General features: G+C 39.4%; 1 protein-coding gene across 1 annotated transcript in view; it reads right to left on the bottom strand.

Moving 5' to 3' along the window:
- Positions 1-4,316: 4,316 nt before the first annotated feature.
- The window catches only part of LOC122788676 (vomeronasal type-2 receptor 26-like), a 70,556-nt gene continuing 58,543 nt past the window's right edge, over positions 4,317-16,329 (bottom strand). Inside the window, exon 4 of the mRNA XM_044055571.1 lies at positions 4,317-5,236. Coding sequence (XP_043911506.1) covers positions 4,317-5,236 — 920 coding nt within the window. The remainder of the gene's footprint in view (positions 5,237-16,329) is intronic.

Here is a 16,329-nt window from a genome sequence, read left to right as displayed (position 1 = left end):
TTGGTGATAGGACACAAACCCATGCGGTATCTGCACTGTTGCTAAAATCTAAGATGCAGCATCTTTTGGCTGCCAGGTTAACAAAATAGAAATTGTTTATTTCAAACCCTTCAATCACCATTGAATAATGCTAGGTATTGAACCTGGCATCCCTCCTGCCTATGACAGGAAGTGGTGAACCGCGTGATTGTATAATTGTCACTAGCCATGTGGTTTCTCCTAAACTAGTTTGAGAGATACTCCAATGGACAACACAGAAATGGAATTGTTCAGGGATGTATCATGTGAAAGAGAGAGAAATGGAAACCTTACTGCAGACATAGCTATATGAGCTGAAAATATAGTACTTTGTCAGGAAAGACTAAAAGGGGTTGCTTCTGCACAAGTTGCTAAATTGATTGCATTAACCAAAGCCTGTAAAACAGCTGCCAATAAAGTTGTGAACATTTATACTGATAGCAGTTATGGGTTCAGGGTAACCCATGACTTTGGGGAATTATGGAGAGAGGATTTTTAACAACATGTACTGAAATAAAAACATGGAAAGTTTGTAAATGACTTATTAGATGCTTTGCTGTTACCAAAGGCTTCTATCTGTAGTTAAAGTGCAAGCTCATATAAAAGGAGACACTATCACTGTAAGTGGTAACCAGATAACTAATTATGCAGCCAAGCAAGCTGCTGGTTTGGATGTCACTGAACATTTTGTTTTCCTTGTACAGGAAACTTTAATAAAGTTTGACAATCCTTGTAATTTTAATGTTTTGATTTCCTTGCAGAATGAAGCTTCAGAGGCTGACAAAAGAGGATGAACAGTGCAGGTTGTGGGTTGTAAAAGGTATTCTGAGACACCCTGATGGCAAGATAGTAGCACCTTTGGCTGTACTACCCTAGTTGATAAGGGCATACAACTTACCGGATCACATTGGTAAGCATAGACTTCTTAATCTTTTTCAGCAGGACTGGTTTGCCCATTATGTAAATAATTGTAGGATCTGTTTGTTACATAATATTGCATGTCCTATAAAAAATATACCTTCTGCAGTATTAATTCTGATAGAGGTGCTCATATTACTGCTCAAATTGTTAAGAAATTGTGTTCTCTGTTTAACATTTGTTTACAGTTACATTCTCCCCATCATCCACAGTCATCTGGTCTTGTTGAAAGGTCTAACCAGACTGTTAAAATTAGAATTAACAAAGTGTGTTGTGAGACAGGACTGAATGGCCAAATGCTTTGCTTCTGACTCTGAGTATACAGGGAAATATAAACACTACTCATAAATTAAATCCTCATGAAATTCTTAGGGGCTGTCCCATGACAGTGCCACCTTCCCCATCAGTTAGAAACTGTGAACTGGTATTTACAGATGAAGGTTTGCTGAACTATTGTTCAAAACTTGTTTCTATCTCATGGACTTTTCATAAATGCACTAAGGACGCCCTTCCACTACCAGCAACATTTCCCTGTCATGAATTATGATGAGATGATTGGGTTTATGTAAAGTTATTCCAGAGCAAATCTTCTTTCGAGTCACGGTGGAGGGGACGTCATCTCATCCTCCTAACTATCCATACTGCAGTAAAGCATGCCAGAATACCGAATTGAGTTCATAATTCACATTGCAAGAAAACCTGCTTTACGTCTCCTGAATCGACAGGAAATGACACCACACCTCTTTCTGGTGACATCATTGAGTCTCCTCCTCCTACTGCTCCCAACTGACATGAGAGAAAACATGTTTCTTTGAGTGCTGCATCAATATGCTGCTGACCTAAAATTTTCTTTCTGCTCGGTATGTGGATTTGTTCACCATGATGCCAAGGGGTGCAATCCAAATGCTATCTGTCCCTGTGCAACAAACTGATTTAGAAATGCAATCTGCTATAGAAAACCAAAATTGATGTAATGTTACACACTGGACTAAGAAAATATATTACCGAGTGGGTTCATTGGCACAAGGTGATATTTGTTATGCCAGAGAAAGAACTGTGTGAGTAGGTTACAACAATTGCAATAACACCTGAGATGAGACTTTAATGGTAGAACTTAGATTGAAGACATATGACGGGAAAAGGCATGGGAATATTGGATGTCCATTACTACATCTGTGGCGACTGCACCAACCCCTGTTTACACAGAAACTGGTCTGTATTTTGCTATGTGGAACAGATGATGCCAACTATTTTTCATTTTTTTCTCTACACCTGCTGGAAGGTTACACAATAAGAAGTCCACACACCCTGCTGAGCAAGCAGTAGCAGTGTTTTCTTCACAGTATGGCCTATTGTGAACTATGCATGAAGTGAATCAGCTGTCTCTGGTATTAGCTGAAATGGTTAATAAGACATTAGAACACATTTGCATGGCACATAGAGAAGTGACTGAAGTTCAAGCCACCGACTTACAAAACAGAATAGCTCTTGATTACGTACTGGCCTCGAAAGGCAGAGTTTGCCATTTGATCGGAAAATGGTGCTGTACTTTAATTTCAGACTTTCATGATGAACAAAAGAAGGCTGATTTTATAGAACAAATGGCCATTAACATGACTAAAACTGAGCCTTGTTGGACCTTCTTTGAGTGGTTGGGTAATATATTTGGAAATGTTAGTACCTGTATAATACAAGGTATAATTATCTTTGTTATAGTCATACAGTTTATAACTCTTGTATATTATGTTATGCAGTGGTTGTTATACCTTAAAAACATTCCAAAGCTTACATGTTTGTCAATGATATGATTCAAAATAATCTTGGACTGTTGATGATTTATAGCATCAAAGCGGGGAACTATAATGGATATATTACTTTAATGGTTATTTAAATATACTTTTAGTTTAAGCTACTGCAACAGTTTTGTATTTTCCTTTCTCATTTAAAACACAACTTGACATTTGTTAGAGTTTATTAGAGCTTAGCAAGCACATGGTAAATATTTCTTCTAATCATGCAACCTTGAAAGAAATTTATGTATCCTGTATTTTATGGAACATGTACTTGTATGGAACATAGTTGGAGATAAGTTCATTAAAAGTGAACACATAAACCATGTCAAGATAATAGTATGAGAAATGTTTTAAGCTATCCTCGCATCTGCATCTGTTTACTCCTTTGCCTTGAAAATGTGTGTATGGCTTTTATCACAGTTATGAAAGCTTTGAACCTTGTATGATTTTGTTCTATTTTAAGAAATATAAAAGAGCTTATATCCGTGCATATAGCTGAATCTGTCTATATTGAGACATTCTGTATCTTGTGTGTTTTCATCCAGAATCTTTGACGGTCTGTGTATTGGGCTGAATAGCTGCATGGTGTTATGTGTTAACAAGTATTCCTTTTCAGTAGTACCTCCAGTGTGTCTCCCACTTGGCCAGGATTGCGGATGAAAATGGCCCATGGACAAGTTCACTTAACCAGTTCGCAAACGAAAAAAGAAATAAAATAACTGTTCCATTACAACCTGTAGTCAAAATTCATGTTAGTAAGGCATTATGTCCCCTCTTCTAACCATCATGACCTCAGTGTATTCCAGACCAGGCACTCACCACTGCAATGTATTGTACCTGCATTAGCAGGGACATTTAAATATAGTCCACTGTGAAGGTGTACAGCTCCATGTCTTTCCTCATCTCCTGTCATGATTCATATGTAATGGCTTTTTGTAAATCACTCTGTTTAGTGAGCACTAAGTGTGGGATGTTAGGGGTAGTGTACAAAATCTGTTACTGGAGCTTCTCTATTCTTCAAGAGAGTTGCATTCACCTTTGCTAATGGAGCGAAGTGTGACTTCTTGCTGCAGTATTACTACTGGTCCTGTCCCATTCTTTGATGTGACAATGCAGGAGAGAGCATATCTTCAGATGGCCCTGGGCAGTTTTTACACAGTGGTTACACAGTCCTACCCCAAGTTGTTTGGAATATGACCCAGTTTGACATTCCTGAGAACTGTGGCACATCTTTTCATCAGTTATCCTTAAATGATGTTTATGAGAAAGTACAGCAGTAATTTTATGGAACAGTAGAAAAGACTGAACTTTTGTATGTATGCATCCCTAAAAATGTAAAGTAGTATACTAAATGTAAAACTTGCAATTTCATTATAATATACTACATGCCTCTCAATGTTTTCTACTGGTCCTTGTCAACAAGGAGGAAGACTGGACAATTAAGCTACTTAAAAAGTGCATATGAAGTATCAGTCAGTAAAGATACAAATCTGTAAAAGCATCAAGTAATAAAATAATGTACTACATATTACTATAAATGCAATAATTTAATTACAATATAATTTAGAAAGCAAATATAACTGAACACTACTTTTCAGTGTTACTGAATCCTCCTCTGCCTACTAAGTTCTCTTTAGTGTTCAGGTTGGATTGCAGCAAAATGATATAGCATTTGTAAGAAAATATACAAGCAAGTAACCCAGCACTGGAAGATAATATTGCAAATATTTCCACAGCAACCATGTATTTACCCTTTGTACTCAGATATGCTGGGATAAAGGACAGCCAGACACTGGAAAACACCAGCATGCTGAAGGTGATGTACTTAGCCTCATTGAAGGTATCCGGTAATGTCCTAGCTAGGAATGCAACTGCAAAACACACAATAGCTAAAAGACCCATGTATCCAAGCATGCAGTAGAAGAATGTTTTTGAACCTTCGTTGCACTCCAGTATTATCTGGCTAGATGAAGACTTAACATCCATTTCAGGAAACGGAGGTGAGGTAAGCAGCCAAGCAGTGCAAATAACAGCTTGCACCAACATACAGCATAAAATAAGTGAATAAGGTATCTTTGTTCCCACCCAGCTCCCTAACTTACTGTTGGGGTTTGTTGCTTTGAATGCAATGACAACTATGATGGTTTTAGCCAGAACAGAAGATATACTAACAGAAAAAATGATACCAAAAACTGTCTGCCTGAGAATACATGTCACCCTCATTGGATGACCAATAAATAGTAAGGAACAGAGAAAGCACATCATCAGTGATAAAAGGAGGAGGTAACTGAGGTCTCTGTTATTGGCTTTGACTATTGGGGTGTCCCTATACTTTATGAAAATACACAGTACTGAAGCTGTGACAAAACAAAAGAATATTACAATGGCAACCAGAAGGACACATAAGGTATCACTGTATGACAGGAACTCAATGGCTTTTGGAACACACTTGTCATTTTGGTCATTTGGCCACTGGTCTTCTTTGCACTTCAAGCAGTCATTCATATCTGTTGGAACACAAGAAAGAGAGGACAGATGAGGGTAGTGCCTCATGCACTTTACAGTAACAAAGTAAATTAATTTATTATAAATATAACTAGTGTGCATTGCATTATTATATGCCGATTATACTCTCAGTGGGAAATGAGAGACTGCAGAGACTGTCTAGTCTAGTCATTATAATGGACAAACAAATATATTTCATTTTGCTGTTATCATTCACTGCCATTCCCTCATCCCAATCTCTATAATGGCAACAGTAACATACTTCATTTTCTACTGTCATAACCAGCCACAGACACTGATCCTGATCTGTAAAAGTAGGGATTTTGTATATGGAGCATTATTAGTAAAAAAACATGATTTGCCATTCACTTGTTTTATCTTAACAGTATTGCTGATTAGGATAAAGCATATATTTGGAAAAGGAGTTACCTGCTCACCTGAGAACACTACACTCATTGGTTTTTGATCTTCAAACAATATTTTTATTTATTATTTTATTTACATTTGTTAACCAGGTAGTGTCTGACTGGGCTGAAAAAAACCCATTTTCAGTGGAGACCCGGGAGGAAAAGCTCCATAATAAAAATAACATTATTAAGGTACAAGCAGTAAATTTAGTTTAAGTATTACTAATTACTGCCCTATAGCTGTTCTGTCCCCCTCTGTAAAGTGCTCATAAAATGTCTACACAAGCAAATCTTGGACTATCTACTTCTCAAAAACCTACTCACCCCCACCCAGCATGACTTGAATTCATACCACAGAACCACAAATGCCCTCATCTCCTTTACCTACTCCATCTCCCTCACCAGAGACAACAAAAACTCATTCTGTCTCTTCCTGGACCTCTTTAAAGCTTTTGATACCGTCTCTCACCCCATGCTCCTCTCCAAACTCTCTGACCTCAACCTCTTTACCTCAACAATCTTATGGTTCTACAGCTACTTCTCCAACAGACAACAATCTGTTAAATGGCTCTCTTCACTATCCCTCTTCCTCCCCATCAACATGGAAGTTCCACAGGGTTCAATTCTTGGTGCCTTACTGTTCAACATCTTCAGTAACCACCTCTGTAAGGTCCTGTCCACTATCTACCCTCATTCAATATGCAGATGACTCCACTATCATCTCTACCTCTGATACCCTCTTTGACCTGCACATCCTCACCCAAAACTCCTTTAACTATATTGAAAATTGGGTCACTAAAAAACAACTAATTCTCAGTCCCAGAAAGACCAAATGTCTGCTGTTTCTCCTGTAATCACTTGCCCACCTCAAACCCACCTTCTCAATAACATCACTTAACACTATCATCAGCGTCAAAACTCACACTAAGCTGCTAGGGGCCATCATAGGTGATCAACTCAAATTCAACCTTCATATCCACCACTGTATTAAGAAAACCCACCAAAAACTTGGTTTACTCTACAGAAACAAAGCAAATTCCTTACAAAGAACTCGCATTTCTCTTTTGCATATGCCTGCCTTCTACCCAACCTCCTCTGTAGCTCACAGTTCCTAAGCAACCTTCAAACTGGTCTACTATCCAAACTCAAAGGTGCCTACAACAAAATAGCCATGTTTGCAGCTAACCAGAAATCTAACTCTCATCACTGTAATTCTATCAAGGCTTTAAATTGGCTGGAGTTCCCCCATCAACTACAGCTCTCACAACTTCTTATTATTCACACTATCCTTTATAAGCCCTCCTCCTGCCCTGACATCTCCTCACTCATCTCTCCTTACATACCTGCTAGAAATCTCAGGAGCTCTGACCAACAACACTTAGACATTTACAAACCCAAAATATCAATCGCCAAAACTTATATAGCAGCCCTTTCTTGGAACAAACTTCCCTTGGCCATCCATTATATACCTCACACACAAGAATTCAAAGAAGCTCTCAAAGAACACCTTCTTAATTTGAGGACATATCTATGTAAAAACCCACCTTGAAATTCCTCACCTAAAGCACCTCTAATTCCCACTCTTTCTGACCTTTATAACCTCAACCACGTCAATGCTCTTCTCTCCTTTACCCCTAAAATGCTTAACTTCTCACTTATTCACACACTTTCAGCCTGTTCCTACTGCTCTCCCAACCTATTTCCCCTTAACTCCCTCTCACTGGACTTCATATCCCACCCTCTGAAATTTCCCAGGCTCTGATATGCTTTTTCTCTACCATCTCCTGCCTCATTGTATATATAGTAATGTCTCTTATAAATATTTTATCTATTGCTTTCATTAGCTTATTTACGGTCTAGTAACAGCAATAGTTATATTTTTGTACTTGACAGCATAGAGTATAACTCACCTTATTTTATCTGTACTGTACTCATAAATTGTTACTTTTGTAAACTATGTATGTACATTAATTGTTACTTTTTTAGACTGTGTATATACTCTTGTGGAGCTTTTCTCCCCGGACCTTCATTGAAAAAGGGCTCAGGTCCAGTCGGACTTTCCCGGTCAACAATGGCAAATTAATAAATAAATAAATAATAAATGATCTTTGCTCTTATGTGTCATGCAGGAAGTGTATATGTCTGAGAACAGCAAGATGAAAAACACTGGTGTGTGTATGTGTGTGTGTGTGTGTGTGTGTGTGTGTGTGTGTGTGTGTGTGTGTGTGTGTGTGTGTGTGTGTGTATGTATAGGGAATCAGCTTTAATTTGTGGATAATTTAGGAAAGTTTTTCACATTTAAAGGCAGTGTACCTTTTGAGAAAGAACACATGCTGGAATAGCATACTCACCGAATTGAAATTAGAGCATATTATATTTTAGAAACACAGTGATGCACAACCAATGCTTTGACATTCAGGTTTCTACTTTATTATCATGGTTTCACAGCATCTCTAATGCAAATGTCTTTAGGTTTGGTTCACAAGCTTACAATTTTTTTACCTTTCCTCAAAGGGGCAAATATATATTGCATAAAATCATATGTATATATTGCATAAAATCATATGTATATTTTGCTTTCAAACCATTATTTATTTGTCTCTAAAAGTAATATCTTCCAGCATTTGAAATTCTAATACATAAAAAAACGAAAACATTACCAAAAAATATGATGCTGTACTCAGATAGTCAGTAGACAGATGATCCATTAACTTTGTAGTTAAAAGCGCAACCTCATTATAGTTAATAACTGAGCAACCATATCTGGAGACAAAACATTACTGCAACATGACAAATAGTTTCAGGGTTATAACTGATGTTGTCCTTTTCATTCCTCCTTACCTATGGATTCAGATCTCATCCTCTGATCTGACTCAGCCACATACAATAGACTTATGATCCAGCTCTTGAGCTCCTCCCTCTATCTATAATACTTTATTCCATCCCCAACACCTGAGATCTCATTTGCCGCCATTGTAGTTAGACATAGGTTCCACTCTCGTGCTCTAAGTGATTGTTTTTTTTAATAAAAAATGTTTTGTATAGTCCTATTCAGTTTTTCTCTTCCTCTTACACCCTTTTACTTCCCTTTTCTTCCCTCTTAGCATTTGCTGGTATTAGGTGTTAGTGTTCTTCTTGTCCTGAAACTTTCTTCACTTCTGCTTTGGTAGATTCTGTCAAATACCATTGTCGGTATATTTTTCTTTACCTTTTCGGGTAGCTGTAACATACCATAGCTGGTATTTATTTTTGTATTTCTTTGGATATTGCTACCTTGTATGGCTTACTGTTTTGTTAGCCTTTTTCCACTATGTCTGAGAAACTGACAGGGTCAAGAAATGCAGCTCTTGTGGGCATAAGATCCCCAGTTTGGATGCCCTGAAGAAGTGTATTTATTGTTTAGGAACTGGTCACCTCAATGCAACCTGTTCAGTATGCTCTACGTTTAATCCCAGAAGATTAGCTGACAGGAAAAATAAATGAATACTTGGGGGTCTTTTGCCTGCTTCTTCTGGGGCTCAGATCCCCACCAAATCAGCAAAATCTGTTTCTTCAGAAACCAAAAAGAGATTCATCAGAACTGTTGGAGAAGATCCGAAAAATCTCGGATCTGATTGTTTCAAATCCTAAACCCAGGAGCCTTCTTTTGGATCCTAAATGCTTTTTGGATCCTACGGTATCATCTCTGATAGTGATTTCTTCACTTCTTTCTACCTCCTTATCGAATCCCAAGACCTTGGTTCCCAGTTCTAGCTCTGTGTACAGGAGCTGTACTCTGGAGTATATCATTAAGCTGGTATCTCCTCCTTTGTCAGGCCAAATTTTCCAGACTCTGAAGAAACACTCCATACCCTCATCCACAATGTGTGTTTCCAGGTCTTCTAGTAGTTTGTCAAAGGTGAATGTGGATAGGATGATGTGGAAATTTCTCAGGGCTCAGAGCCAAATGGGGGTCCTGCCAGCTCCATCCCTTTTTGGATCTGTTAGTGTACCTACAAGCACATTCTCTCTCCCTCTCCAATTTGACCAGTGGTTTTGGGGTCCCAGGATATGAGATTCCAGGGAGGTTTAGCATTGGATCCAAGAAAAGTACTTTCCTTAACTCTGATAGTGTCCCTGACCAGTTCTGCTCTGCTACACTCAGATCAGAGTGGGTCTTAGATCTGAAAGGTCAGTGCTAAGTCAGAGGGGTGAGGTTCAGCTCCAATATTTTTGGATCTAGCCCTTCCTCTCAGAGCCTTGGCCCCCGAGAGCTCGGATCCAATTCTCCCCTTGAGGCTCAGATCCGGGGCTGGCCCAGACCTACCTTCCTTGGCCTTCAAGGTGGTAGAAAAGGCTTTCTCTCTTCACTGGGAACTGTCGTCTCTTGTCTTAGATCCTACCCATCTTCCATCTCTCTGAGCCCGTCAGACCTATCCCACAGGGACAGTCATTTCCGGGACATCTCTACCTTCTTCTCTGCTGTCCATTTTAAATGCATCAATAAGGCTGATCTCCCATGCAGTGGATGTACCTCATGAGCAGCCAGTTCAGGTATAACCATAAGGAGACATGCCTGGATGCAACTATGTGATATTGTACAGCCCTTCAAGACATCCTTTGTCAATGCCCTCTTTGATGGCACTTCCTTGTTTGGGCCATCAGTTAAAGACATGCTTCCTCACAGTGAATAAGGGGGAAAGACTCTCTGTGACATAGGAATCAAGTTTTTTACCCCTCAACGTAGGTTCTCTAGAAACCAACAAGACAGACTAGAGGCAGAGGGGGCCTGAAGAATCAGGGCTTTAGAGATTCCTTTTCTGATAGGCCCTATAAGTGCTCCTGAAGCACTGGCCAACTGTCCAACTCTGGAGGCAGTTGGGGGGTCATTTCTCTTTGCACATAGATGCCTGGACAGATATCACAAAAGATTCATGGGTGCTAAGAATCATATCCAGGGATTACTATGTACCATTTTCCTCTTTCTCCTCCTTCTCAAAAGAGGAAACTTCCCATCATTTCACCTGTTCAGATGAAGGATGCAGCACAAGAAATACAAAAGCTGCTACAGAAAAGTCATCCAAGAGGTCCCGCCCAACAAGACAGGATTCAGAACTTACTCATGCTTCTTTTTAGTGCCAAAGAAAACAGGGGACCTAAGACCCATTTTAGATCTAAACAAGTTGAACCAGTATGTAAAGAAGACAATGTTCCTCATGGTCAGGGTTCAGTCCATTCTGTCTCTTCTGTGCAAGGATGATTGGATGTGCTCTATAGATCTCCAAGATGCGTACTATCACATAAAAATAGACAGGTAATCCTGGAGACATCTACTCTTTCAGCTGGGACTCAATCATTGCTAATTCAGAGCACTGCCCTTTGGACTCAGCACAGCCCCTCGGGGTGTTAACCAAATGCATGGCAGTCATGGCAGTCATGGCAGTCATGGCAGCTCTCTTGAGACAAGGGATTCCTGCTGTTTCTAAATCTCAATGATTGGCTCCTCACCACCCTATCCAAGCATCAACTTTTACAAGACAGGGACTACTTGCTCCACGTTTCCAATACCTTAGGCATCTCAATAAACAATACCAAGTCAAACCTAGTCCCAGTACAGACCCTGGAATTCATAAGGGCTCTCTTGGACACTACAGCTCAGGTGGTTTCCTCACCTCTCCATCGCATCATATCTTTGAGACATCAGGTTGACTCTATACTCTCTTACCTGTCTGTTCCAGTAAGATTAGTACTACAACCCCTGGGGTCAGTGTCAGCTGCCATACGTCTGGTCCCTCTAGCATGATTCTTCATGCAAATTCTTCAATGAACTTTGGGAATATAGTGGCCCATTCTTTATCAGCCCCATCTTTTCCCATAAGACTCACTCCAATCTGCCAATGTCATATTCATTGGTGGATTCAGTCTGACAATTGTTTTCTGGACAGATGATTTATCTATCCTTCCACTCCTAGTTAACACTGAGTCCACGGATGCTTCCCCACTGGGGTGTGGGTTAATTTCTTGGGAAAGATGGTTCAAAGCATGTGGTCCCCTCTGGAGACCAAGTTGCATATCAATATCCTAGAGATGAGAGCAATCCTCCTAGCACTGCAAGCATATCAAGATGTTCTCCCTCTAGGGACTACTGCATTTCAAACAGACAATATGTCAGTAGTCTGGTACATCAACAAGCAAGGAGGAATCCGATGCCAATGTTATGCACTGTGCAAAGAAGCCATGAGGGTGTGGGAATGGGAGATAATTTCTGACCACTTTCTCATTGCAATGCACATCCCAGGGAAAACCAACTTGCTAGGAGATAGACTCAGAAGATCTATTCCTTCTGGCCTTGGCCGGTATGTTTCCCCTTCCTATGGTCTCACTTACAATATTCTCCATGGATACTGGAACCCACTCAGGATCTTCTCTCTCATCCATCGAGAATTCAGCAACCCAATCTGCGCAATCTCAAGCTAACCACATGGTTTCACCACTTCCAGTAATAGTTTAAGTCTACAGAAGCAAATGGAAAAGATTGTCTATTTGGAACTCTGACCAAAGTATTGATCCCTTTTCAGCACCAACTTTGGCCGTTCTTCTTTCTCTAGCAACACTTTTTAAAAAAGGAGCTAGTTTTTCTACAATTAAGCTTCATTTGGCAGTGATTTCAAGTTTCCATTCTGGAAACAAATCTTTTTCTTTAGCTTTGTCCAGATTATGTAGGGCATTCCTGAAAGCCATTTTTCTCCTCAGACCTCAATAAAGGACCCTTCTCCTCCTTGGGACCTTACTGTGGTCCTTCAGGGTTTAACTCAAAAACCCTCTGCACTGGCAGACAAATGTGATCTGAAGTGCCTTTCTTACAAAATGATCTTAGTAGCCGAACTTCAGCAAAAAGAATTTCTGAGCTCCAGTCCCTATCAGCAAAGCCTCCTTACATTATTTTCCATAAAGACAGGGTGTCTCTGTGAACTAACTCTTTTTTCTTCCTAAGGTGGCATCTGAAAATAATATCAACCAGTAGATACAATTACCAGTCTTCTTCCCAAATTTTATACATGGGGGGAGTACATGCTTCATCTCCTTGATGTGCACAGACAACTACAGTTTTTATCTTCACAGAACCAAACAATTCAGGAAGTCTAACCAACTTTTTGTATCCTTTTCCACAAATTGCAAGGGTCAGGCAGTGTCTAATGTTACGCTAGCCAAGTGGATTACTGATTGCATTTTAATGATTTATTCTCAAAAGACTAAAATTACCACAACCTTCTCGAGTTCATGCTACTCGGTTCATGGCTACTTCATCTGCCTTTTGGTCAAGGACTTCCACTGATGACATTTGTGCTGCACCTACTTAGTCAAAGCCTCATACCTTTGTTGCACATTACAAATTGGACATCATTTCTAGAAGAAGAGCTTCTTTTACTTCAACAGTGCTCTGGCAGGTCTTTCCATGAGGGCCTTCCGAGGGTTACATAGCTGGGGACTCTGTCCCATTGGTGAGTAAGAACAAAAAGGATAGCATCAGATTTTTTATTTATGTACTCACCATAACTTGGCATCTGTGTTGTCCATTTTCATTTTTCCTCACCTTCCCTCCCATCCTTCCCCCATCCTTGTCACTCCTGGAAGTACCTGTTAGACTGTATTAGAGCTATTCAGTTTCTGGGTTGAGCCCTGTTTTTCTTATGTCCATCTTCTGTGTATGTCTCTCTCTACTATAAATTGGAAGATTATGCAACAGACTTGATCTGAGGTGTTGGGGATGGAATAGAACATTATGGGTAGAGGGAGGAACGCGAGACCTGGATCCGAAGTCTATTTTATGCTATCAATTTAGATCTGAGGATCGGATCCAAACCCATTGATGAAGAAGAATGAAAATGGACAACAGAGATGCCAAGTTATGGTGAGTACATAACTAATAATTACCTAGCTTCAGCAATGGACCTACTTGGTAAAATGTGTCATGCTTTCAGTGTACATTACACTAAGTTTCAATTAGGTTTGAGTTTATGAGTTCTACTCAGGTTAGGGAAATACAACTTTCTTTCACAGTGTATCTCTTGTATTATCATTATACTAAAATTAAAAATCACATATATTACTCCAAATTATAACTTTTATGTCTGCAGTCTTGGAATTATCAATGCTCCATATACTGAGTGGAACAGTATGCTTAAATTTATACTATGCTGCATTAAATTCCATAATGTTATTTATATGAAGCCTTTAGTAAGAACTTTAAAGGTGAACTGACATATGGCATTTTACACAAAGATGCAAAATGTACAGTTTTACAAGTATTTCACTGTCATAGCTTAACATGACACATTATACACCATTTCATTACAGGCAATTGTGTAACTTTTTATTCAGAGTTAGGAATTTATAGGTGTTTACTAGTCTAATGACCACAAGGGCCTTTTTAAGCCTAGCCATGCATCCCAAATCTCTGACAAGTTCTAATACCCTTAATAAGTGTAAGCATGGACCTGGAAGATGAACCATTTACCTCTATCCATTAGAGACATAGGTGCCAAACCATGGGATGAATTTCCATTTTCCTATCTAATTGTCCAAGTTGCACTTGAATTGGGTTAGAGAGGAATTCTGCTTCAAAAGGATGGGGAGCCTGTTCCATAGACAGGGTAGTCTCTGTGATATATACCTATCTCTCCAGCAGGTCCTATTTATAGCACAGACAAGGTTTAAGTCTTTAGAATGGGTAATTCCAGTGCTGTTTGTTTTCTGGATATGCAGGAGGTCCATCAGAGTGGTGTCTGACAATGCCCTGTACGCCAGGCATAGATCTCCCCTCAAAAACATGTAGGAGATAGAATACAGAGACAGGGCCTTGAGGTGGTTTGCATAGAACATATTACTTATGCCCTGTATTCTGTTGGTGAGGAACCTCTGTGGGCGTTCCAATTGCTGGATATGCATGGTTAGGTACATACCAATGGGGGCATTGTAGTTAATGATAAGATTGATGAATGCTGAATACAGTGGAACAATGACTTCCTTGGACTTAGATGCCATACCTTTGTTTATAAGTTGCGCAACATAGAATGATTTCCTCAGCACTGTAGACACACGATGATCAAAGGCTATATTATCATCTATGTGTGTCCCTAAGTTCCTAACTACTGGGTCAACTCTAAGGGATGTGTTGTCAATATGATAGTTACCAGGGATGGATGACTTTCCCAAAGGATACTATTATGCATTTCCTGACATTTAGTTTCAGTCTATGGCTCTGACTCTAGTTGTTTGTCTATGTCAGCCCCTCCTGGAGAACATTTGTGTCAGTGTGAGATTCAGTGACAGCTCCTAATTTGCAATCATCTGCAAATTTAGTCAGCCAGAGACCACTGACATTGGTCTTGACTTCTGAGAAGTAAATTCCAAAAAGGAGCGATCCAAGGACTGATCCCTGAGGGGCTTCACTTGTGACTGGCCTATTTATAGAGGTGGACTCCCCATTTCTAACTTCCTGGGTCCTGTCTGTGAGACAGTTGGCTATAAACCAGGTGACATATGGGTTTGTACCTAACTTCTTGAGTTTTTCAACAATACCTGTGTGTGGTATTGTGTCAAATACCTTGGCCAGGCCAAGGTAGGTAGTGTGAACAACTTTGCCCTCATCCATTGCTTTGGTGACCTTCTTGAAGAAGTTCACCAGGTTGAGTAGGCATGATCTTCCCTTGATGAAACTAAACTGGGTTGGGTCCTTTGTCTGGAGGTTTACTATGTCTCTGTTGATCATCTCCATAATAATTCTTTTCATGGCTTTACATATAAGACTAGTGAGACTTATGGGTCTTTAGTTTCCTGGGTCTGTAGATGGCCCACCTTTGTGCAGAGGTATGATTGTTGCCTTTCTCCATTCATGAGGCACAAAGCCTGTTTGAAGGCTACAGTTAAATAGTAATTCCAGAGGCCCTGATAGATCATGTTTCATGACTACAATGCATGCATAGAATATATCTCAGTGAGTTGTCAATGAGAAGCAAAAGTCTTTTATATAAAACACATTTGTATAAATACAGCAGAAGTCTATGTACTAAGGTGTGTTGTATCATCCAGTCATGGTGCACTATGTACTTGAGCATCCATTTGCAATTGCTTGATAGTTTTTTAGACAACCCTCAAAAGGGAGTGGCATATGTCATTTTTTATGCAGATAACCCAAAAAGTGGTGCAATGGTTCAAAAAGAACAAATAAACCAAAAATGCACCACCAGGGTTTACGAACTCCACACAGTTTTATTTAACACAAATTGTTAAGCGCTTTCATCAATCCAAGTTGACTTCATCAGAACAATTACATGCATGTTCTGAAGGATATGAAGTCCAAAACTCAAATTTCTGCCATAATTTAGTGATTTCATTCCTCAATGATTTGTCAGAAAACCACATTAAAAAAATAGTCCAAAAATATGAGGCAGAAATATGGGCATTTTCTGAAAATCTGGAAATTTGAGATGTATGATATGCTCCAATAAAGAGACCTCTTCCCATCACTGTCTGTTTCCATGCCGACCACCGAGAAGTTTCTTAATTCTCTCGAAGGCTGATGGGATGAGGTCTCTTTAATAAAGCATATCATACATCTCAACTGTCCAGATTTTCAGAAAATGCCCATATTTCTGCCTTATATTTTTGGACTATTTTTAAAAAAATGTGGTTTTCTGACAAATTAT

The sequence above is a fragment of the Protopterus annectens genome, chromosome 14.part0 (assembly GCF_019279795.1).
Source record: "Protopterus annectens isolate FY-2018-M chromosome 14.part0, PAN1.0, whole genome shotgun sequence".
In the NCBI taxonomy this organism is placed as follows: Eukaryota; Metazoa; Chordata; order Ceratodontiformes; family Protopteridae; genus Protopterus; species Protopterus annectens.
This window is presented reverse-complemented; position numbering and strand designations above follow the sequence as displayed.